The following is a 24,435-nucleotide window of genomic DNA, read 5'->3' as shown; positions in this document are numbered from 1 at the left end:
TCAGCAGGTACCTCTAGACAACAACTGCTAGGCTCATTTCCCTTATTGTTTAAAGCTGTGGGATTTTTAGCAGATGCCTCGGCTGAGTCTGTCAGACTGGCAGCCAGATCGGCGGCCTTAGTCAACGCCGCCAGGCGGGCTGTATGGCTTAAAACTTGGCCGGGGGACTCTGGTTCCAAATTAAAACTTTGTGGGCTGCCTTTCTCAGGCGATCATTTGTTTGGGCCTGGTCTGCAGGAAGCCTTAGAAAGAACCCAGGATAAAAAGAAATCTTTTCCTGAGAAAAAGAAAAAAGGCGACAAACAGTTTTTTCGTGGCTTCAGGCAACAGAGGTCAGGGTCAGAGCGTGGTCACCCCAAGAAGCACTGGACAGGGAATAAGGGGCGTGGTAGAGGAAACATCTTATTCAATCCTCCTCAAGCCACCCCAAAACCCCAGTGACGCCTTAGTCCCTGTGGGAGGAAGATTGGGGGAGTTCCTCCCACAGTGGATTCAGTGTACGCCAAGCCCGTTCGTTCTAGATATCATCAGGAACGGGTACAGGCTGGAATTCGATGTAATTCCTCCTCCTATGTTTTTGCTAACCAGGTTATCAAGAGACCGAGAGAAGGCGGAAGCTCTAAACCTGTTATTGGGAGATCTTCAAGACCAAAAGGTTTTGGTGAGAGTTCCTCGAGAGGAGGAAGGGCAGGGGAATTACTCACACGTGTTTGTAGTAAAAAAACCATCTGGGAAGTTCAGGTTGATCCTGAATCTCCGCCCCCTGAACAGATTCCTGAGATACAAAAGATTCCGGATGGAATCGATATTTTCAGTAACAAATTTTTTGTTCCCGGGTTGCTTCCTAGCAACAATAGACCTCAGAGATGCGTATCTCCATATCCCCATACATCGGGAATACCAAAGATTTTTGAGGTTGGCAGTACAGAGAGGCTCGGAAGTGGTCCATTACCAATTCAGGGCACTTCCCTTCGGCCTAGCCTCCTCTCCGAGGATCTTCACAAAAGTACTAGCAGAAGCCCTAGCACCCTTAAGGAACAAGGCGATCACTGTAATACCGTACCTGGACGATCTGCTTTTCGTTTCCTCCTCCGGTCCCCAGTTGGAAGAGGACCTAGAGGAATCCCAGAGGTTACTCTGCTCCCTGGGTTGGCTGGTGAACAGAGAGAAGTCCCAGCTTATTCCGTCCCAGGAAGTCCTGTACTTAGGGTACAGGATTTCCTCGGTGGAAAGGAAAGTATTTCTTCCGGTAGAGAAGATTCAGAAAGTGGGGCAGGCAGTGGCTCAGATACAAACCAATCAGATCACTTCAATCAGGGAAGCTATGAGAGTGTTGGGACTGATGTCGGCCTGCTTTCCAGCAGTGCCGTGGGCCAGGCATCACCAGCGTTTTTTACAGAATGCGATGCTAGGACAGTGGGATGGAAGAAGAGAATGCCTAGACCTCCCTATGCATATTCCGACCAAGTTAAAAAGAACCCTGTGGTGGTGGCGGAACCACCACAATTTGGAGATCGGATTGTCTTGGAATCCGCCCACGGCCATAGTGATGACTACGGATGCCAGCGCGCTGGGGTGGGGAGCCCACCTAGGGAGCAGCTTGACTCAAGGCTCCTGGTCTCCAAGAGAGGCTCAACGGTCTTCAAACCAGAGAGAACTTCTCGCAGTCCTAAGGGCAATAGAGTCCTTCCAGCCCTTGATATCAGGGAGGCACCTGCAGGTCAGGACAGACAACGCGGCGACCGTCGCTTATTTAAACAAGCAGGGAGGTACGAGGAGTCCTCCCCTGCAGGCTATCGCAGACAAGATTATGAACTGGGCAGAAGTGAACTCGTCTTTCCTTTCGGCAGTTCACCTAAAAGGCTCTCACAACACTCTGGCGGATTTTCTGAGCCGCCAGCCAGTCAGCCAGGACGAATGGTCCTTAAATACGGAAGTATTCAATCAGATAGTGTCCCACTGGGGGGAACCAGAGGTGGACCTTTTTGCATCTCAAAAAAACAGGAAAGTAATGAGATTCTTTTCCATTCATCCTCAGGATCTAGCCATAGGGGTAGACGCCTTTGCCAATCCTTGGAACTTCAGACTAGCGTACGCCTTTCCACCAATAAGGCTGATAGCCAGAGTCCTCCAGAAGTTTCTGACAGAACCCACGGACCTGATCATAATAACACCATTCTGGCCCAAGCGACCATGGTTTGCCAACCTGAGGAGGCTAGCTGTGGACCCTCCTTGGACTCTTCCATGGAAGGAAGACCTAATTTCCCTGGGTCCAGTTCTCAACCCAGAAATAGAGAAATTGAATCTCACAGCTTGGTATCTGAGGAACAGCTGTTGAGATCTCATGGGTTCTCAGAGAAGGTGGTTAAAACACTCCTAGAATGCCGCAAACCGGTTACCCGGGCCATTTATGGCAAGGTCTGGAAAAAGTTCTGTTCTTGGCAGGCAGAACGAGGGGTTGTCCAGCCTGGTGTTTCGGAAATATTGGATTTTCTGCAGGCAGGGGTCGAGTTAGGCCTATCTACCAGTACGTTAAAAGTTCAGACAGCGGCCCTGAGTGTGTTCCTTGAATTTTCCCTCCAGAAAAATCAATTCATTAAGAATTTTTTCAAAGCTTTAGTAAGGTCCAAGCCAGTTAGAGTAAGAGCTTGTCCTTCTTGGGATCTATCTCTAGTCCTTAGGGCTCTTACCAGATCCCCCTTTGAACCTTTGGAGAAAGCTTCTCTAAAGAATTTAAGTTTAAAAACTATTTTTTTGATAGCGATCACGTCGGCCAGGAGGGTCAGTGATCTGCAGGCCCTGTCAATCCAGGAGCCTTTTCTGTTAGTTCTAGAGGATAAGATAGTGCTTAAAACAGACCCTTCTTTTTTGCCCAAGGTGTCGTCCAACTTTCATAGGACACAGGACATTATCTTACCCACTTTTCGCTCCACTTCAGAAGCTAATGAAGAGGAGTCGATAAGTTTACTAGACGTCAAAAGATGTCTTTTAGTTTATTTAGAGGCCACTAAGAATTTTAGGCACTCTGAATCCCTTTTCATTAATTTTGCGGGAGTCCGCAAAGGATATAAGGCTTCAAAATCGTCCATGGCAAGGTGGCTTAAGTCAGCGATCACAGAAGCTTACCAGTCAGAGGGCAGGCTCCCACCTTTGGTTAAAGCACACTCGACCCGGGCAGTCTCGGCATCATGGGCGGAGAAAGCCGGAGCATCAATGGAAGACATTTGCAAGGCAGCGGCATGGTCATCCTCCTCTACGTTCGCCAGACACTACAGGCTAGACCTGTTATCAGACAGGGATCAGGCGTTTGGACGCAAGGTCCTCCAGGCAGTTGCCCCCCCCTAACAAGTAAGTGTTTTCTTGCTTATCATCTCAGAGGCTGTCCTGGAAGACGACTTGAGAAAACCGGAGTTAGGCTTACCGGTAACTCTATTTCTAGGAGTCTTCCAGGACAGCCGGGGTTTTCCCACCCGGGGTCTTTACCTAGGTATCTGAGGTATGAACTAACATTGTGTTAGGGTATTATGTCTTTCAGAGCCTTCCGGTGGTTTTCTTGTATGAACTGAAGATGGAGGCCTGGAGGACCGCCTTTAAACAAATGGGGGTGTGTGTGTTTCCTGTCCCGGAGGGAGGAGCCCAAGGTCTCAGAGGCTGTCCTGGAAGACTCCTAGAAATAGAGTTACCGGTAAGCCTAACTCCGGTTTTTTTCCACTAGTTTCAGCAATGTAAATATGTAGGTGACCTACAAAACGTTGTACTGGATGTTGCCATTTCTGCCCCTTATTGGTGGTGGTTTGATTGGCTTTGCTTTAAAGTGGACCTTTAGGCCTACAAAAGGGCAGGAATTTGAATGCAGAAGGGACTATCTTTTCTCCTCTGCAATAAAGTTACGTACCTGCCAGTCTGCCCTTGTGCATACTGCATCCTTAATGGAGCTTTGTCATGAGAGACATAGGGGCTGCCATTGCTGACCTCTTCTGGAATGTTAAACAGCTCTTGTTTCCATACGTTGAGTTGCTATGCTACAACATGTGTACTGATCAGGACTTTTCTGATATAATTGGGTCCAGTTTTCTCTCCCTATCAGAACTACTTATGTCCTTGTACACCTGCAGTAGCAACTTGAAGCATGTCAAATGCAGATCAACTGCATCTACAATGAATTCTAATTGATCTCAGAAGCATCTTCAGCTGATGTAAAAAACCAAGCTCTTCTCCACGATGAACTGCTCTACTTGTTCTCGGTCAGTTTTTGGCTCCACATAGCGGTCAACTAGCATTTTTTTGGAAAGCGTTTAGTAATGGCAGCCCCCGTATTTCTCTCAATCGTTTTTCTTTAACCACTTCGGTACTATCCTATATACACCCCCTTCCTTACCAGGACATTTCTGAGTTTTTCGTGTTGTGATAGTTTGTCAATTTTTGTCATGCAACACTTTATCCAAATTAATTTTTATGCAAGCAAGTTGCTGTCCTTTAAAAATGCATACTAGCCCATGAAGTCTAGCTCTGTCTTCCACACAGGGCAGGCCTTCTGGTCTTCCTCACTGCCATCTTGCATTCCGAGCCAACTGTCACTTCCTGATCACCCACAGCCAGTCCCCCACTGCACAGACTGGTCTGTAGCCTCCTTGGTAGGGGGGTGGAGGAATGGAACAGGCTGGTGGGACAGAATGATGTGACTTAGTTTTGGGTGAAGGTCTGCTTTAACAGGACATTTACTGCTGGTGGGTGCGATGTAACTATATGCCATGGTGGTTATGTGCACTGCGTGTGCCCCCTGGGTGCAATCTGCAACGGGCACAGCGGATTGCGATTGTCAATATCTGGCTGCTGTGAATAGCCATGATACCACGTGATCCCTGTGAGATCACATCTCGGTAGTAAATTATAGTCAAGAATGGAATCCAATTCAGGACATCATTATTTACCACTGTGTGTAATCTGTGATTAGTCATCAGTGATCACATTTTACCTGGGCCAATCACAGCACCTTGTACCATTTGATAGCTGTGGGCCAATCGCAGCATCATGATAGTAAATAATGCATCATGAATGAAAGCCATTCATGAACGTTCAAATGATTGCTGTTACAGTGATCATTACTGTAACAAACAATTTCGGACAGGAGAAAAGCAGCTTAAATGTGTTAAAAAAAAAAAACTTCTACCCTTGTGTGTAGCAGCCTCCCTAATTACTTACCTTGGCCCCATCTCTCTCCAGCAATGCCCTTGAATGTTTAAGCTGTCTGGGACACTCAGACAGAGGGACATGAGAAGAGGAGGATCAGGGCTCCTCTGTGCAAAACCGACTGCACAGAGGTAAGTATAACATGTTTGATAATTAACCACTTAAGCCCCGGACCAATATGCTGCTAAATGCCCAAAGGCGTTTTTACAATTCGGCACTGCGTCGCTTTAACAGACAATTGCGCGCTCGTGCGACGTGGCTTCCAAACAAAATTGCTGTCCTTTTTTCCCCACAAATAGAGCTTTCTTTTGGTGGTATTTGATTACCTCTGCGGTTTTTATTTTTTGCTCTATAAATGAAAATAAAGCGACAATTTTGAAAAAAGTGCAATATTTTTTACTTTTTGCTGTAATAAATATCTCCCAAAAACATATATAAAAAAAAAATTTCCTCAGTTTAGGCCGATACGTATTCTTCTACCTATTTTTGGTAAAAAAAAAATCGCAATAAGCGTTTATCGATTGGTTTGCGCAAAATTTATAGCGTTTACAAAATAGGGGATACTTTTTTTTTTTTTTTTTTACTACTAATTTCTTCGTGACTGCGGCATTATGGCGGACACTTCGGACAATTTTGACACATTTTTGGGACCATTGTCCTTTTCACAGCAAAAAATGCATTTAAATTGCATTGTTTATTGTGAAAATGACAGTTGCAGTTTGGGAGTTAACCACAGGGGGCGCTGTAGGAGTTAGGGTTCACCTAGTGTGTGTTTACAACTGTAGGGGGGTGTGGCTGTAGGACTGACGTCATCGATCGTGTCTCCCTATAAAAAGGATCACTCGATCGATGCAGCCACCACAGTGAAGCACGGGGAAGCCGTGTTTACATACGGCTCTCCCCGTTCTTCAGCTCCGGGGAGCGATCGCGATGGAGCGGCTATAAACGAATAGCCGCGCCGTCGTCCCGGATCGCTCCCCGCGGGAATCCGACCGCCGCATGTAGCGGGGGGGGGGGGGGGGCCCGATCGGACCCCCGACCCACGGAAAGGCAAGGACGTACCTGTATGTCCATTTGCCTGTACGTGCCATTCTGTGGACGTACATATACATGCGGCGGTCGGGAAGTGGTTAAAGGGGTTGTAAGAGCCCATTCACACAGGGGCAACACGACTTCTAGCACGACTTTGGGAGGCAACTTGGACACGACTTGAGTATGAATCGGGCAACTTACAAGGCAACTTCAAGGACAGGAGGCTTTCCAGTGGTCAATCAATCAGCTCTGTGGGAGGGAAGGGTTTGCCTGAGAAATGTATGTTTTTTTCCTGTATTGTTGCTTCAGTTAAGACAGTGATCCGACTTCTGAGGCGACTTCCATTGAAATCAATGGGTACAAGTTGCCTACAGTGAAGTGAAAATTTAGAGGCGCTAGCTGATAGTGTGTATACACTGAATAAATAATAAAAATTGTATGCATCAATATATAAATAAGTGGATATAACAATGACATGTGAATAAATAGTGACCATATATAGAAATTAAACCACAATGGTGGTTATAAGCAAATGGTGAAAGTCCACAATGCAAATAGAAATAGAAAATAATTGTGCCAAAAATAGAGTCCATATATATGATGAATCCTCAAAACCATAAATAGAAGATCTTCCACCTTCACCAAGATAAAGAAAGACCACCAAAAAAGTGCTCATAGATGGCACCTTACCGCAAATAATGGACCACTTTAATTAAAAAGAGGTCGATCAGGCAGATAAAGATAGTATTCCAGACCCAGATCTCTCAGTATCAACTATCTTGATAGAGCAATACTCCACGCCACATGTGATATCTCGGTGGAAACTCCTCCCCCACACTCGGTCGGCCGATCCGGTCGGTAGGTGTGGGTAGGTCACCGCTGAGTGTCCGCCTGAGCCCCGCCCACCGACCTCACCGCTACCGCCAGACCCCGCCCACCTACCGACCGGATCGGCCGACCGAGTGTGGGGGAGGAGTTTCCACCGAGATATCACATGTGGCGTGGAGTATTGCTCTATCAAGATAGTTGATACTGAGAGATCTGGGTCTGGAATACTATCTTTATCTGCCTGATCGACCTCTTTTTAATTAAAGTGGTCCATTATTTGCGGTAAGGTGCCATCTATGAGCACTTTTTTGGTGGTCTTTCTTTATCTTGGTGAAGGTGGAAGATCTTCTATTTATAGTTTTGAGGATTCATCATATATATGGACTCTATTTTTGGCACAATTATTTTCTATTTCTATTTGCATTGTGGACTTTCACCATTTGCTTATAACCACCATTGTGGTTTAATTTCTATATATGGTCACTATTTATTCACATGTCATTGTTATATCCACTTATTTATATATTGATGCATACAATTTTTATTATTTATTCAGTGTATACACACTATCAGCTAGCGCCTCTAAATTTTCACTTCACTGTCCACAAAATTACATTTATGTAATTTCACAGAGAGCAGCTCGGCTATTTATATATTGCTTAATTTACTAATTCATTATATTTATTTCACTTATACATTGGCGCGAGACTTCATTCCCACAAGTTGCCTACAAGTCAGATTGAAGTAGTACAGGAACCTTTTCTGAAGTCCGAGCGACTTCAATCAGTAGTGTACAATAAGACAGCTCCCATTCACTTCCATTCATTTTCTCGACCGTGCAACTTGGGGCGACTTGAAGTCGGATCCCAGGTCGCCCCAGTGTGAACTGGCTCTAAAGGTTCGTTTTTTATTTTCTAAATAGGTTCCTTTAAGCTAGTGCATTGTTGGTTCACTTACCTTTTCCTTCCATTTCCCTTCTAAATGTTTTTTTTCTTTGTCTGAATTTCTCACTTCCTGTTCCTCCTCAGTAAGCTGTTCTAAATGACTTTCCACCACTCGGATGATGGTGGAAAGCTTACTGAGGAGGAACAGGAAGTGAGAAATTCAGACAAAGAAAAAAAACATTTAGAAGGGAAAATGTTAGTGAACCAACAATGCACTAGCTTAAAGGAACCTGTTTGAAAAATAAAAAACAAACCTTTACTACCCCTTTAGAAGAAAAAAAAGAGCCTTTACAATCATTTTAAGGCCCTTTTCACATGGGCAGTCTAATCCTGTTCACAGGTCAGTTTTTCTGGTGGACCTGATCGGACCCTGCATTGTTCTCTATGAAGCGGTGGATGTCCTCTGACTCCTGCCGCCATCCAATCTAATTCTGTCTGCCAAAAACAGACAGATGGTGGTGCTTTTTTTCCATCCATCGAAACAGACAGGCAGTCCTTTTTCATCCGATTGCCCCATAGAGGAGAGCAAGGCTGTATCTGTGTCTGCTCTGCATAGCGGAGAGATTCCATGCTGAGCAAGCAGATTCCACTTAACGGAGGCACCAATGTGAAAGAGGTATAAAGGAAAAAAACCTAAGGCCCTGTTTTGCAAATGTGTTTAGGCGCATCAAGCATTTGGGCATTCATTCCATTTGCCGTAATATTAATCTCTAAACACGCCTAGCATTTAGGAGCGTCTGGTGTTTTTTCTGCTGAAACTTTCCTTGCCTGAACTTGCTAGGGATGGGGCCCCCAAAACCCTGTAGGCTCCTATGTGTGTATGGACATAGCTAAGGGGTATTTTTGAGGTAGAAAAAGTCAAATGCCCTTAAAAGCAGAATTTCTGACACCAAGTGTGCATGAGGCCCTAGAGTGTATGTCAAAAAAACATTTTTTCCTTTTTTTAGTTTGGATAGGGTGGGGAAGGGAAGGGCAAGAAAAAAAAAACTCATGTTGGATTTTTAGTGCTAAAAAAAATCCACAACAACGTTCCAAATGTGTCACAAAGTACAGCATCGAGATGAGAAAAGAAAGTCCTTGAGCTCCAGCTGAGTGACTTTATTTAGAATAAGCTGATATCAATTGGCAGAAGGAAGCATCTTCTCTCCCCAGTGATTAGACTGCAGCAATAACTTTGTAGCAAATCATAAAGTGAAAGGCAGCAAAACAGGGGTGCATTTTTGTCAGACATTGTAACGGTGCCGGCTGGTGCTCCCATTTTTGTTTGGGGATGGGGGGCAGCAAATAAACCCCCAGGTTAATAGTTAATGACCCAACAAAGCTGGCTCCATCCCAGAGAACAAAGCACATAAAAGCATTGTAGGAGTCATTGTAGGATGTACAGTCATCTTTGTGGGAGGTAAAAGATCTGGAAGTTGCACCCACACATTTCTTGGTGTGTACCTTTTGGGAACCACTTTAGTACTGCCTGCCTGCGTTGTACTGCAGACGGGCTGCTCCTGCAGGCACATCAACGTACCTGTATGTCACTGGCCTCTTCCGGGTACAGTATATATGCCATCGTTTGTAGACGCTATAACGTTCACACAAACAATCATCGTACATGATTTTTTTTTTTTTTGCCACAGACAAGTAGCAGAATACATTTTGCCCTAAATTTATAAAGAAAATGTAATTTTAATTTTTTTAAATTTTTGGATATGTTTTATAGCAGAAAGTGTTGGTTTTTTTTTTCCCTCCGTTTTATATAATAGAAAATAAACAAAACCCAGTGGTGATTAAATACCACCAAAGGGAAGCTCTGTGTTTTGTGGGGAAAAAATGTTATAAATCTTGGTTGGGTGCAGTGTTGCATGACCGTTCAATTGCCAGTTAAATTTAGTGCAGTGCCGAATAGCAAAAAATGGCCTGGTCATAAATGGTGTAAAACCTTCCAGGGATCAAGTGGTTAAGTGGACATATCCACTTTCAAAATGGGATTTCTTGAAGAGTTTGTAAAAAATACAATTAAATGTTTTTGTTTTTTTTGTAATGCATGAAAGTAATAAATAAAACACTTTTCTAAGGCGGTGGCTATAACTAGTCTTTCCTGGCTTAGGTCTTTTACAATGGAGCCAACGTGAAACAAGTGGATGTTCCTACAACTACGGGAATGTTTGGTATCCTAGCAAGTCATGTCCCAACATTGCAAGTTCTCAGACCTGGACTTGTCACAGTGTTTAGTGACGATGGATCTGCAACCAAGTACTTTGGTGAGTGTCTCTGAGATACAAAGCACTGCCTCATGAAGTATGTATTTAAAGTGGAACTAAACCTTCCTATCCTTTACAGCCAAGGAAGCTGCCATCTTGGCCTCTGTTTGATCTGTGGATGCCATGGTGCTGCACTTGTGATCAATTATGAAACCAGCTTTTTGATGGCTTGACGGTTCTTTCAGAGCACAAGCAACTGTGACTGTTAAAATTCACAGCATGCTTTGAATTGTACTGGTTTGCAAAACTGTTCTGCTTTAATATTGTATTTTGTTTGCCAGATTTTCATATCTATTTTTTTTATAGAATTTTTTTTTTTCAATATCATTGAAAAGCTTCAGCTTAAATAAAAAAAAATAAAAAAATATATATATATATATATATATATATATATATATATATATATATATATATATATATATATATATATATATATATATATATACACACACACACACACACACACACACACACACACACACACACACACACACACACACACACACACACACACACACACACACACACACACACACACACACACACACACACAACATTTGCACAAGGCCATTAAAAAGGGTATCATAGCTTGCTTTCCAGCTCAGCCCCCCCCGCCTCATTTGTTAATTATTTCTAAAATTGCATAGTGGAAGTGTGTGACACCATCCTTTTGTCGTAATAGATTACAGTGGTACTGTCAAAATAGTTATGTCTTACCACTGGAGTGGCAGTCTGCTGTTTTTTTAGCAGTTATGGATTTGGTGCCTTAAAAAAAAAAACTCTCCTTGCGTTTTTTTCAGCAGCGCTTTGTAAGGTGATGAATGGTAAGGCATGTAAAATGAACAATACCGAAACTGCACCCCATGAAAAGAGCGCAAAAGTGTCAATTGGCTTGTCTAACTACAAAAACTGGAAAATTACTTTTGAATAGACTTGGCCTTTTGAGAGCGTTCTTTTGCCCTTCTTTTTACATTAGAGACTCTGCCTGGGAGACAAAAATTAAACACCGTTTCAGGTATTAGGTGAAAAAGAGGGGTGTACTGCACTAATTTGATAAATAGTAAAGCGACAACTGAAAATGTTATACAACGCTAATGATAGTCAAATGAAGAGCTGCGCTGTTGTAAGCTAAAATGTGACATTAGTGACAATGAAGTGCTAGATAAATATCAATTAAAATGATAAAACACTGACTGAGTGAAAAAATATTATATCTGTAAATGGGTCTGTGAGACCTCAATAAGATAACAAGAAGAGGTTAATTCCTAAATTAGGTAGAAACCTGAGAATTATTAAGTGTATAAATAGCAGTCCGTGTGAACAAACCAAAAAAATCCTTAGGAATACCATTAACAATAGCGTCAAAGATGGAAAAATGTGAATGTATTAAAAAATACTAATGCATAGTGTCCATATAAACTGTAATATCCCCAGTGTTCAACTAATTCAATAGTCCAGGAAAAGGTGCTGACAGGATAGTACCTCCACCAAACAATAACACAATCGCTTACCAGATGGATGTGATCTCTAATTATAGGAGATCAATATGCGCATATGGTTGATATCCCAGCCTGGGGTCTCTATTGGTAGTATAAATCCCTTAGTGTAGTCCAATATTGCATAGAAGATGTCTCAAACAACGTAGCAATTCAGGATGCACCACATAAAAAAAAAAGGGACTGGCATAGCGTGAAACCCTTTCAAATTTAATAGGCAACATAAAAATGCACACTTTTATATAGAAGTGAGATAAGGCATATAAAATACAATCGAGCCGGCCGGCTTTTTGATTCAGCAGCCTGTATCTTCCGGGTCTGGCGCACAACGCGGTGACATCAGAACGTCGTTCCTCCAAAGCGTGGTCACGGTATCACGTCCCACACAAGGCATACATTGTATTCCCAAATTGTCTTCTCAGACAGCGCATGTAAGGTAGGAACCACCTCCTCCAGGAACAGGAAGTGCATCATCATAAACTTTAAACAAAGTCCTTGTACTTTTTTTGAGTCTCTTCTGTGCAGAACTTGGTGGAAGGACACAGTCTGTGTTGCTGGGGGAATGCCTCTCGCTGCAATGTTCTATTCTGCCAGCTGGGTGCGCAGGGAGCTTTCCTGGCTAGCAGAATACAATTGTTAATGCTAGCAGCTATAGCCACTGGCAACTATATGTAGAAAAATCTGACATGCTGGTTGTGCCCAAGTTGATCGATCGACTTGGGTACATCAGCCTGCCCATAAATGGATTAGAATTTGTTTGGTCCCTCCTGAATCAGCCGAATTTTGATCCATGTATGGCCAGTTTTACTGACCAAATAAAAATAGAGGAAAGCAAACCTCAAAGCGTAAATGGTCTAGCTGAAGTTACAGTGCCTTGAAAAAGTATTCACACCCCTTAAACGGCTTCTCTATGAAGTTGGGGTCTGGGCTCTGACTGGGCCACTCCAAAAGACGCGTTTTATTTTTCTAAAAAAAAATCTGTAGTGGATTTACTTTGCTTATGGTCATCCTGATACATCACATAAGCTTCAGCTGATGGACAGCCACCCTTGCTCCTATGACTTTTTTTGCATCATACATAGTGCTGAATATTCTTCCCCCAACAATTCCACTTTTGTTTCATCAGAATACAGACATTTTTTCGAGTAGCTTTGCAGTTTGCCAATTTGCTGTTTGTCAAACTTCAGGTATTCTGCAATGTGTTGTTTTTTTTTTTTTTTAGTCATGTTTGTTTTAGTGATGTCTTTAGCTGTTAACTTGTGGGTTCTTCTTTGTATTTTGTGTTGTGCATTGGGAGTTGTCTTGGCTGGGTATCCACTTCTAGGAAGAAGTGGGCGCCTAGGACAGGTAAGTGTCCTAATTAAAAGTCAGCAGCTACACTGTTTGTAGCTGCTGACTTTGAAAAAAAAAATTGTGGATGGAACCCTGCTTTAAGATTGCTTTGTATCCTTTTCTAGCTCTATTCAGATTAGCTACTCTCTATCCTATGTCTTCTGAGAGCTCCTTTTTGTGAAGCATGGTATATATCGGCTTCTTATGAACAGCAATGTTAACATTTTTGAGTGCTTTTTATCAATCAAAGTAGCTCTAAATCACACCTCCAAAATCATTTCATTAATTGGACTCCAGTTTGCAAACTACTGACTCCTTTGAAGTAACTAGTCTATGGGTTCACCTTTTTCCACCATCCTTTTGAATGTTTAATGGGTGCGTTTAGTAAAGACACCAGATATTAGGATTGTGATCAGCTTAAGCACATTGTGTTTGTCTATTGCTGTGGCTTAGATGTGGGGCAGATCATATTTTATGGCAAATTACTGCAGAAAAACTGTTAATTACACTACATTTATTTAGACAGATCTAAAAAGTACTAATGGCTAAAAGTGCCACAATGAAATGATAGATGAGTTGAAGCAGAATACATATAGGAGTATAATAACTGCATTGTTCTTTTCTTTTGTCTTAGTGAGCAGCGGGTCTGTGACAGTGAATGCCGATTCCACTGTACAGTTGCTGGCTGAGGAAGCAGTAAAACTGGACATGTTGGATCCAAATGTAAGTATAAAGCTGTGCTATTACATGGATAAATGATCAAACACTTCTCTGGCAGACAGGGAGACAGGTTCTGCAGCCCTTGGAATAGGACCACTCTGTATAATTTAAAGGAGTTCTATTGTCACAGCATACACTCATTCTGTAACATCAACTTTATAATAATACAAATAGGAGTTTGACAATCCAATGTAATCTTACTTGAAAAATCTTTTATGAGTGCTGGCTATTCTACAACCTTTTGTATTCGCTGCCTGTTTTGCAGCTTTTCCTCTGCTGTTTGATTTCTAAGTACGTTGCTGCCTGCAAGCATTGAATCCTGTACTGACTCCGCCTCCTGATGCTTCTCTTTTTAAAGGAGTTTTAAAGTCTCTTGTTTTTTCACCTTGGTACATTCTATGCATTAAGGCAGGGGTCTTCAAACTACGGCCCTCCAGGTGTTCAGGAACTACAATTCCCATCATGCCCAGTCATGTCTGTGAATGTCAGAGTTTTGCAATGCCTCATGGGATTTGTAGTTCTGCAACAGCTGGAGGGCCGTAGTTTGAGGATCCCTGCATTAAGGTGAAAAACCTTCTGTGCTGCAGCTGCCTTACAGAGCCCCCCTTTCGTTCCAGCGACAAGCACAACCTCAGCAGCTCCAGCCACTGTCTCAGGTCAGATTGATAGCAGCAGGAACCAATTGACTCCAGCTGCTGTCAATCAAATCCAGTGACAAAATAGCCAGGGGTGGGGTCAAGTCCCGTCTGTGTCAATGGACACAGCAGCAGGACTCGGGAGTGTGCCTGCACAAGTGCCCCCATGGAATGCGGAGGGGCCAGGAGTGCTGCCCGGGGACCCCAGAAAAGGAGGATCAGGGTCACTTTATGCAAAACCCTTGCACAGAGCAGGTAAGTAACAAAAAACAAGCCTTTATTATAACTTTAACTCCTATGTAGTTCAGAAGGCAGGCTCTGTGAAATGTGTGGCAAAGCAGTATTTGTCCACAGGGCATAGTGAATATGTGCCACCGACTTCAAGGAATTTGGCGACCTTTCACATGGGCTAAGAAAAAAAAAAAGATGAAAGCTGATCGGTTTGCATCTCCATCTTCAGTTCCGATTACGGCCTGTTCACACACAGTGTGGTGACTGGAGTTTTTTCTCAGTGGATGAATGCCAGTCACTGCTAGGGCACGGTTTACACTGCAATGCAACCCAGATGTTCGGTGCAGTGAGTTGCAATTAAATGCAGACATGCTGCATTTTATTACAGCACTTGAAACCCTTTCACACTGGGGCGGTAGCGGTAAAGCGCAGCTAGTTTTAGCAGTGCTTTACAGCTGTTAGATCGGTGCTTCGGCACCTCTGTTCAGGTTAAAAGCTCTTGTGTAGCACTCAGGCTTTCACACTGGGACTGCAGATCAGGCATTTTTCAGGCTCTATTTTTAGCGCTAAAGTGCATAAAAAAATGCCTCAGTGTGAAAGGAGTCTAAGGTAGGTACTGCATGTTGCTGCACAACATTGTAACTCAACGTGCTGCTTTGTGGAGATATGACTAAAGTGTCGCGTTGTGCATTTCTAATAAATTTGACAGGGGAACTGTATAATTTGCTGAAATGCACATCACACCGCCCCCTCACAGCGGCTCATTTCAGCCAAAACTGACAGCTTGCCTGCACATTAAGGTGTACGTTTATTAAACAATCTAAGGCCTGGACAGATTTATCCCCTTAATGACCAGGCCATTTTTTGAGATACGGCACTACGTCACTTTAACGGACAACTGAATTATTATTTTTTTCACAAATGGAGCTTTCTTTTGGTGGAATTTGATCACCTCTGCGGTTTCTATTTTTTGTGACGATTAAAAAAAAGTTTTACTTTCTGCTATAATACATATCCCCAAAAAATATAATATGTATTCTGCTGCATATTTTTGGTTAAAAAAAATCTCAATAACCGTATATTTGTGCAAAAGTTATAGTGCCTACAAAATGGGGGAAAGACTTGGGGACTTTTACCAGTAATGGCAGGGATAAGCAATTTTTAGTGGGATTGCGGCAGACAAATCTGACCCGAAGTAACACTTTTTGGTGACCAGTGACACCAATACAGTGATCAGTAATATAAACATGTACTGATCACTGTATAAATGACAGCAAGGGGTTAAGTGTTCCCTAGGGTGGTGTTTCTAACTGTCAGGGGGACAGACTGACCGGGAGTAGAGAGATCGCTGTTCCGGATCACAAGTCTCCGTCTTGTTTACATTGGCAGATCCCCGCTCTGCCTCTCTTCACAGCGATCGTGGGTGTCCGCTGGGCAAGCTCCCGCGAGTATATATGGTCAGATAGTGGTTAAAAAGCCTTTGGGGGGAAAAAAGTGGTTAAAAAGCCAGTCATTCACTGGGGGGGGGGGGGATTAACTAAAACTGGGGTGTGCAAAATCTGGTGTAGCTCTGCGTAGAAACCAATCGACTTCCAGGGTTTATTTATTTGGTCCAAGCTTAATTGAACAAGCTGAAGTTAGAAGCCGATTGGCTGCCACCAGCTGCACCAGATTTTGCTCTCTCCAGTTTTAGTAAATCAACCCAATGAATGACTGCGATGCATAGTAGAAGTGAGACTTGAGCCTATGATCTTGCAAGATAAGGGGCTCAAATTCTCCTGAATGAAAAGTAAAGTATAAAAGATGACAAAATAAGAGTTAGAAAATACAATTAAAGTTAAGAAAAGTCCTGTGTTAAAGGGGCTATTTACAAATGTGTTTTTATTTATATGAAGACATTAATACAAATATTAAGCTGTCGTCCTCTTACTGAGCTGCAGTGAGAAGTTGAAAACATATTTTCCAGTCCGTATCACAATTTCATAAACCTGCTGAAATAGTGGTTCATAAACGTACACCTTAAGGGCCCTTTCACACAGGCTTGTCTGCTTGCTCAGTGAGGGATCGATCCGCTGAGCAGGCGGATAACAGGTCTGTCTACACTCACTGTGCCGAGACTGACCTGTCAGAGCCAGCCCTGCTCTGACGTTCCTTGTGACGCCAATGAAAGTGATAGTAAATTAAAAATTTACTTCAATACAGGGCAACTTCACCCCCTTCCTTTCCAGGCCAATTTTCAGCTTTCAGCGCTCTCGCATTTTCAATGACAATTGCGCGGTTATGCAACGTGTATCCAAATGAAATTTTTATCATTTTGTTCGAACAAATGGAGCTTTCTTTTGGTGGTATTTATTCACGACTGTTTTTTTTTATTTATTTTTTTTTGTGATATAAGCGAGAAAAAATAAGCAAAAATTTGGGAAAAAACATTTTCTTCTTTCTATTTTAAAAGAAATCCAATAATCAAATTTTGACATGAATTTAAGCCAAAATGTATTCTGCTGCATGTCTTTGGTAGAAAAAAATCCTGTCAAAAAAGAAGTAAACCCTCTCGTCCAAAAAATAAAATAAGTAGACAACCTGCAAGACAAAGGCAAATGAGCTAGTATGCATAGCATACTAGCTCATTATGAATTACTTGCCTGAGATCGAAGCCCCGGCAGTGGCCCTCATTTACCTCCTCCTCAGACGCCATGATACCTGGGGTGACTTCCGGGTATTGCCGCTCCGGCACTGTGACTGGCCGGAGCAGTGATGACGTCACTCCCGCGCATGTGCGTGGGTGCCGCCACACCCCATGTCTACGGCGCATGCGCCGTAGACATCGGTGCCGCTATTTTTTGCAAATATCTCCTAAACCTTTTAGATTTGAGATATTTCTTGCACCTACAGGTAAGCCTTGATCTAGGCTTACCTGTGGGTTAAAGTTGTTGTAATGGGTTTACAACCACTTTAAGTGTATAATAATTGGTTTGTGATTACTGACAGATGTACTGAGATCATGTACAGATGTGCACAGATTATCATTGGGACATGTTTACTGTTGCATATGTGGGGGACAGGTGTTTTTACTGTGTGGGGACTTTGTGTGTTTACACTGTAAAAAAAAAAACGGCTCATACTCGCTGATCACTGGCCGGCTGCAGCGATCTGCTCCCCCTCTCCTCACTGTCAACTTCTGTGTGAGAGCTGATCCTCTAGAAACCGTCACTGTATTTACATTGCATGACGGCTGTGATAAGACACATCAGACATGTGATCAGGAGGGCCAATCACAGAGCCCTCCTGCCGATTGGAGATGCGCCGTGTCCGGGTGACACAAGCGCATCAGGATCACACGCGTGTGATCCCCCTCCTTCCTGAACGTCCACTCAGGAGGAAGCACCCACCCGTCCGTGTATATGCAGTGGCCGGGTGGGATGTGGTTAAAAGGACAGTGTAAAAAATAAATAAAAATATAGCTACTTGGAGACATAAAAACTGTTGCTTCTCTTTAACTTTTCTTGACAGACTGCAAGGTCAAACCTGGAAAAGGCACAGGCAGTGTTGCAGAGTGCGGGAGATGAAGTCGCAAAAGCAGAAGCTCTGGTTAATGTTGAGGCATGTGAAGCCATTGTTAAAGCTCTGGAATAAAATCTGGTATGTATCCATGTCATTATGCCCCCACTTTCTGCATTTAGCGTGCATGATTTAATAAAACTTCCTTAACTGAAACCAGTACATAGAACTAACCTCCTTCATAGATTTATCTGGAAATTCCTGTCATTAAGAAATATGGAAGCTCTGTTTGCCGACCTGATCTTGACAATTCGAGTTTGCTGTCTGTCTCTGGCTTTGCTACTTGGAATCACTGACCCAGAACAAGTATATTGGAGAGACGTCAGAGTGATATTCCAATTTTAGATCTCCATGCTTGTTCTGGGACTGTGATTTGACCTGGGTTCACACTGATGTACTGCAAGTTGAATCCATTTTGCAGTGCGATTTGAAGGAACAGCAGCAGTGTGAGTTGATGCAGTTCAGATGCGATTCTAATGTGTTTGATGCGATTTGGATACTGCTATTATCTCTATCGGAATTATGCTACTTTAGTACAGAAAAGCGTGTTACCATTAGTCTATAGAGCTAAAAATTACACCGGTCTAAACTGGAACAAGATCCTTTTTTAAAATCTCATCGATTCACACTGCATATTCAGCGGGTAAAATAAGTATTGAACATGTCATTATTTTTCTAGGTTAATGTATTTCTAAAGGTGCTATTGACATTAAAGTTTCACCACATCTCGATAACAACGTATGCAATCCGTACATACAAAGACACAAAAACAAATGTGTTCAGAACGTATTAAGTTATGTGTAAGAAAATGGAATTGCACAGGGAAAAAGTATTGAACACATGAAGAAAGGGAGGTGCAAAAAGCATGGGAAGCCAAGACACCAGCTGAAATCTATCAGTCATTAGAAGGCAATCCTGCCCCTTGTCAGTGCAAATTAATATCGGCTTGCTCAGTCTCAACTGATGGCCTATAAAAAGGTGTCTCATTACCAAGGTGTCACACAAAAAAAAAATCTCATGATGGGTAAAAGCAAAGACCTTTGCAACATACTGATGGCATTGGTTTAAAGAAGTATGTCTAAACTTCTGAATGTTCCCGTGAGCACTGTTAGGGCCATAATCTGGAAGTGGAAAGAACATCATTTTGCCATTAAACTGGCCATGACCGGTGCTCCTTCTGATAATAATTTTCACTCCTGTCAGAAGAGTTGTCCAAGAGCCAAGGACCACTTGTGGAGATCTTCAGAAAGACCTGGAGTTGGCAGGTACAATTGTTTGGAATTAGCAGGTACAATTGTTTCAAAGAAACCAATAAGCAATGCACTCAGCCGCTATGGCCTGTATGCACGCTCACCACGCAAGACTCCATTGCTGAAGAAAAAGCATGTAAGGCTTAATGTACTCGGGACGTTCTTTACAACCTCTCCTGAACGATTTAACTTGAAAGATGGTAATCAACGATTAAAAACATCCAATTTGCCACGTTTACGTGCTGCGTTTAGCAGTGTTTGCGTTTTTAGAAGCAGTTTTTATTTTTTCAAATGGTCAAAAACGCCTGTAAATGAAGCGCCGCAAAACACGAGTTACCACGTTTATAAGCTGTTACAGGCGTTTGGCATTTTAACCACTTACCCCCCGGACCATATTGCTGCCCAAAGACCAGAGTACTTTTTGCGATTCGGGACTGCGTCGCTTTAACAGACAATTGCGCGGTCGTGCGACGTGGCTCCCAAACAAAATTGGCGTCCTTTTTTTCCCACAAATAGAGCTTTCTTTTGGTGGTATTTGATCACCTCTGCGTTTTTTATTTTTTGCGCTATAAACAAAAATAGAACGACAATTTTGAAAAAAATTAATATTTTTTACTTTTTGCTGTAATAAATATCCCCCAAAAATATATAAAAAAACATTTTTTTTCCTCAGTTTAGGCCGATACGTATTCTTCTACATATTTTTCGTAAAAAAAAATCGCAATAAGCGTTTATTGATTGGTTTGCGCAAAAGTTATAGCGTTTACAAAATAGGGGGTATTTTTATGGCATTTTTATTAATATTTTTTTTACTAGTAATGGCGGCGATCAGCGATTTTTTTTTTTTTCGGTATTGCGACATTATGGCGGACACTTCGGACATTTTTGACACATTTTTGGGACCATTGGCATTTTTATAGCGATCAGTGCTATAAAAATGCATTAGATTACTATAAAAATGCCACTGGCAGTGAAGGGGTTAACACTAGGGGGCGGGGAAGGGGTTAAGTATGCCTGGGTGTGTTCTTACTGTGGGGGGGGGGGTGGCCTCACTAGGGGAAACACTGATCTTCTGTTCATACATTGTATGAACAGAAAATCAGCATTTCCCCTGCTGACAGGAACGAGAGCTGTGTGTTTACACACACAGCTCCCGTTCCCCGCTCTGTACCGAGCGATCGCGTGTGCCCGGCGGCGATCGCGCCCGCCGGGCACACGCACGGGAGTCGGGGGCGAGCGGGGGGGCGCGCGCCTCCGGCGGCGCACGTGCGCCCCTAGTGGCGGCTAAAAGGCAGGACGTCCATTTACGTGGTCTCGCCTAGGAGAGCCACCTTGTGGACGTAATATGACGGTGCGGCGACGGCAAGTGGTTAAATGCCTCTGAACATCCATCCTGAAACTCTCAACTGGTTTCAAATAAAATAAAGCTGCTAGAATGGCTCAGCCAATCACCTGATGTGAATCCAATAGAAAATCTATGGAAAGAACCAAGGATCAGAGTTCATAGAAGAGGCCCACAGAATGTTCAAGATTTGACTGTGGAAGAATGAGCCAAAATCGCACCTAAGCAATGCACGTGAATAGTTTCTCCATAAATTCTGAACCTATTTGCTTTGGTTTCTTTGTGTGTATGGATTGCATGGGTTGTTACGGACCACGTGGTGAAAATTCTAGGTCAATGGCACATTTTAGAAATATAATTACCTAGAAAAATTGTAACGTGTTCAATACTTATTTTACCTGCTGTATGTTATTTTACTTGTCATGCAATTCCATGTGTTCTGGAGCGCATCGCAAATCGGATCAGTTTGAACCTGGGCTTATGCTGCCTTGCTCTGAGCAAATTTCAGCTGGTTCCTAATCAACTGGCTAAATTCAATCAGTGGGTGACCCTGTTGCCATCCACCCAACATTCTTTGGCCCCTTTCACAAAGATGGACTGAATTGGACCCTCCATTCTCTATGGAACGGCGGATGTATACAGATATGTGCCTGTTTACAATTACAATCATCCAATCCATCAAACTCGTTCGCCATCTGTCTAACGAATTGGATGGTAGTCGGGTGTAAACGGACAGACTGTTTACATCCGATCACCTGTAGCAAGAGAGTGCGGTCTGTCTTTGCTCTGCTCCTTGCATGGATAGGGTTTTTGACAACAAAATCGAAGCCAGGATGAAATTTATCCACTGAACAGTACCTGCTTCCAATCAGATATAGGGCACTGTTCAGGCATTCTGAAAGCCAGTGCTGTAAGAAAAAAAAATGGCTGCAGCAGGAGCTCACACTTCCATGTTTGGATGGAGGAATCTGTTGGATTTTTTACTCAGTCTGCAGGCCAAACAATAGAAATCTATTCGTATGTCTAAATCGGCAGGTCAGAAATGGTGGCCTCCATATTTCTCAAATTTCTTTTTTAAAGTGACCTTGTAGCTACAGTTCACTTTTGAAACCAATGAATATCTGTAAAAGGACTGTGTAAATTCTTGCTTTATGCTGCCCACACTACTGAACTCCACTACAGAAGTCCGCAAATAAACAGTTCTGGGTCCCCTGCAGCTCACTGGTTCCTCCTGCTGACTGCCATATCATTACTGTGTCCTCTAGTGACATTGAGGAACCATTAAGCTGTGGAGGATCAAGAAGATTGAAACTCTGAGGTGGCTGTTTCCCTGTGGATGTCTGCAGAAGCAGGAATGGTAACTATAGTTTTTAAACCCTTGACTTAAAAAATTTGCTATAGTTACAAGGTTGCTTTTATTTCACATACTGCTTACACGAGCTGTGCTGTTTTCTGTGGCTTACTACGCATGCAACTTGATGATAACCTGTTATGTTAGAGTAGAACAAATGTTCTGGACTCCCACAATGCTGGTTAGTTTTGTGTCTATATATATATATATATATATATATATATATATATATATATATATATATATATATATATATATATATATATATATATATATATATATATATATATATATATATATATATATATATATATATATATATATATATATATATATATATATATATATATATATATATATATATTATAATTTTTTAGTGTGTTTTTTGTTTTTGTTTTTCTTCTCTTCATAATCTTTCAACCTTCCAACAGTTCCCTCTAAATGTACTTCCTCTACAACATGCTTTAACCTCTGGCAGTCTTTCTGTGCATTTCCACCCACTTCTGACACATCACTCACCCACCTTACATCTGGCATCCCTGCTCTTTGCTCATACCACATCCCCTCACAGGCATCCTTTATACAGAGACAAATGCTTTTACATTCTGTGCATGTGCCCCCTTCTGTCTTTTTATGTGTCACATTAAATACATATTCTTGCCCCATATGCATCCTGCCTATGAGGAATCGTATACAGAGCAGGCTTTTCTAGCACGTGTGGAAGTCTCAATACAGTTACAATCTTAAGTTCTGCACATATGCTGGTAGTATATGAAAAGTAGATCAAATGCAAACTTCAACATTAGATTTTTTTTTTTTCGTGTAGAGTAGTAAGGGGGAAAGAAACTCTGCCTTGTTTTTTTTTTTCATTAAACAGCATTGTTGGGGTCAATGAGAATTATATACAGGATAACACAGTTTTTGTGATCACAGCTGATGGCATCTAATTTAAGTACAATGCATCCTTTTAACTAGGTTGCTCATATAGAGCTATACCACAAGGTGGCAGTAATACCCCAATTTTACTTACGATAAAAACGCTTTACCAACTAATATCCGAATGGAAATTGATCACCTGGCCTTCAGAAAAAAAACTAAAGACCCATCTATTCTGAGGGTTAAACTGAAGGAAAATGGATGCCAATCGCCTTGAGGCGATTCAGTTCGCATTTGTAACGCTATATATAAGTAATTCACTCACTCATTTCTGTCAGTAGCTGCAACTGTACTGAAGACAATATTTTTAAATGATTTGTGATTCATTTTAATTTTCTCTTTCAGGAATTGTATATCTTCTACAGCACTGCTTCCATATGCCGTCCCCCCAAACAATAAAAAAAAATTGTTGAGTTCTTGAGTCATTATTATGAGTGTCATTATGCAATTTAAATTTTTTCATCTAAATAGTTTTTCTATTTTTCATACTGTGTGATGAGATAGAGATATATATATATATATATATATATATAAATAAATATAAATTTTTTTTTTTTTTAATTCTCCAAGTGATAGAAATACCTTGTATATATTTTAAAAGACATTAACCTCCTGTTGTGCTTAAAGAAGTTGGGCTTGTTTTTTAAAAATCATAATTGCCTAGATGGATGTAGCTTCGGTCCCCTGCCGGCTCCAAGACTGAGAACCAAGCAATCGGGCTGCATTCACACCTGAGTGTTTTGTCGCCTGAAGCATGAAGCTCCAAAACGCTAGAGGGGTAAAAAATACATTATTCTCAATGGAGATGGTTCACATCTCCACTCCAAAACGCCTGACGTCGAACGCCTGAAGCTCAAACAAGTTTTGGACCCTTTTTTGTCGCTCGAATTAAGCGTATTTGGGCGTTTTTCTGTTTTTTAACATTGGTGACCCTAGACCTGTCCAAAATCGCAGTAAAAAACTCTATCGTGGCAAAACGCTACGCTCAGGTGTGAATGCAGCCTCAAAGTCAGCTTATTGCTCTGCACTCAGAGCTCCATGAGCAGAGAGCAATTTTCCCACTGATCCACATGCTCACTGGAGTGCTGGTTCAGGCATGTGGGTGGATCCCCAACTTTGTGGCAGTCTTGCCCGCGGCAGAATTGGCTCTGTGATGTCAGCCCACTGTCTGCTGAAAATGGGTCACGGTATAAACTGCACTCCTGTGATCCACAGGAGATATACAGCCAAACAAGCTTCGGCTGTGCTTCACCTTTTTAAGGAAAAAAGGATTGTCCTTGGCTAATCTTGCACAACTGTCTTTTTCTGCCCTCTAAGAACTATGAGTATCCTTCGGCA

At 42.2% G+C, this 24,435-nt stretch overlaps 1 protein-coding gene across 1 annotated transcript in view; it reads left to right on the top strand.

Annotated features, from left to right (window-relative positions):
- Positions 1 to 23,510, top strand: part of ATP5F1D (ATP synthase F1 subunit delta) — a 28,140-nt gene extending 4,630 nt beyond the window's left edge. Inside the window, exons 2-5 of the mRNA XM_040323856.1 lie at positions 10,093 to 10,246; positions 13,709 to 13,797; positions 18,171 to 18,299; positions 23,443 to 23,510. Of these exons, the coding sequence (XP_040179790.1) occupies positions 10,093 to 10,246; positions 13,709 to 13,797; positions 18,171 to 18,293 (366 nt within the window). The 3' untranslated portion in view covers positions 18,294 to 18,299; positions 23,443 to 23,510. The remainder of the gene's footprint in view (positions 1 to 10,092; positions 10,247 to 13,708; positions 13,798 to 18,170; positions 18,300 to 23,442) is intronic.
- The last annotated feature ends 925 nt before the right edge of the window (positions 23,511 to 24,435 follow it).

Source organism: Rana temporaria, chromosome 1 (assembly GCF_905171775.1).
Source record: "Rana temporaria chromosome 1, aRanTem1.1, whole genome shotgun sequence".
NCBI lineage: Eukaryota > Metazoa > Chordata > Amphibia > Anura > Ranidae > Rana > Rana temporaria.
This window is presented reverse-complemented; position numbering and strand designations above follow the sequence as displayed.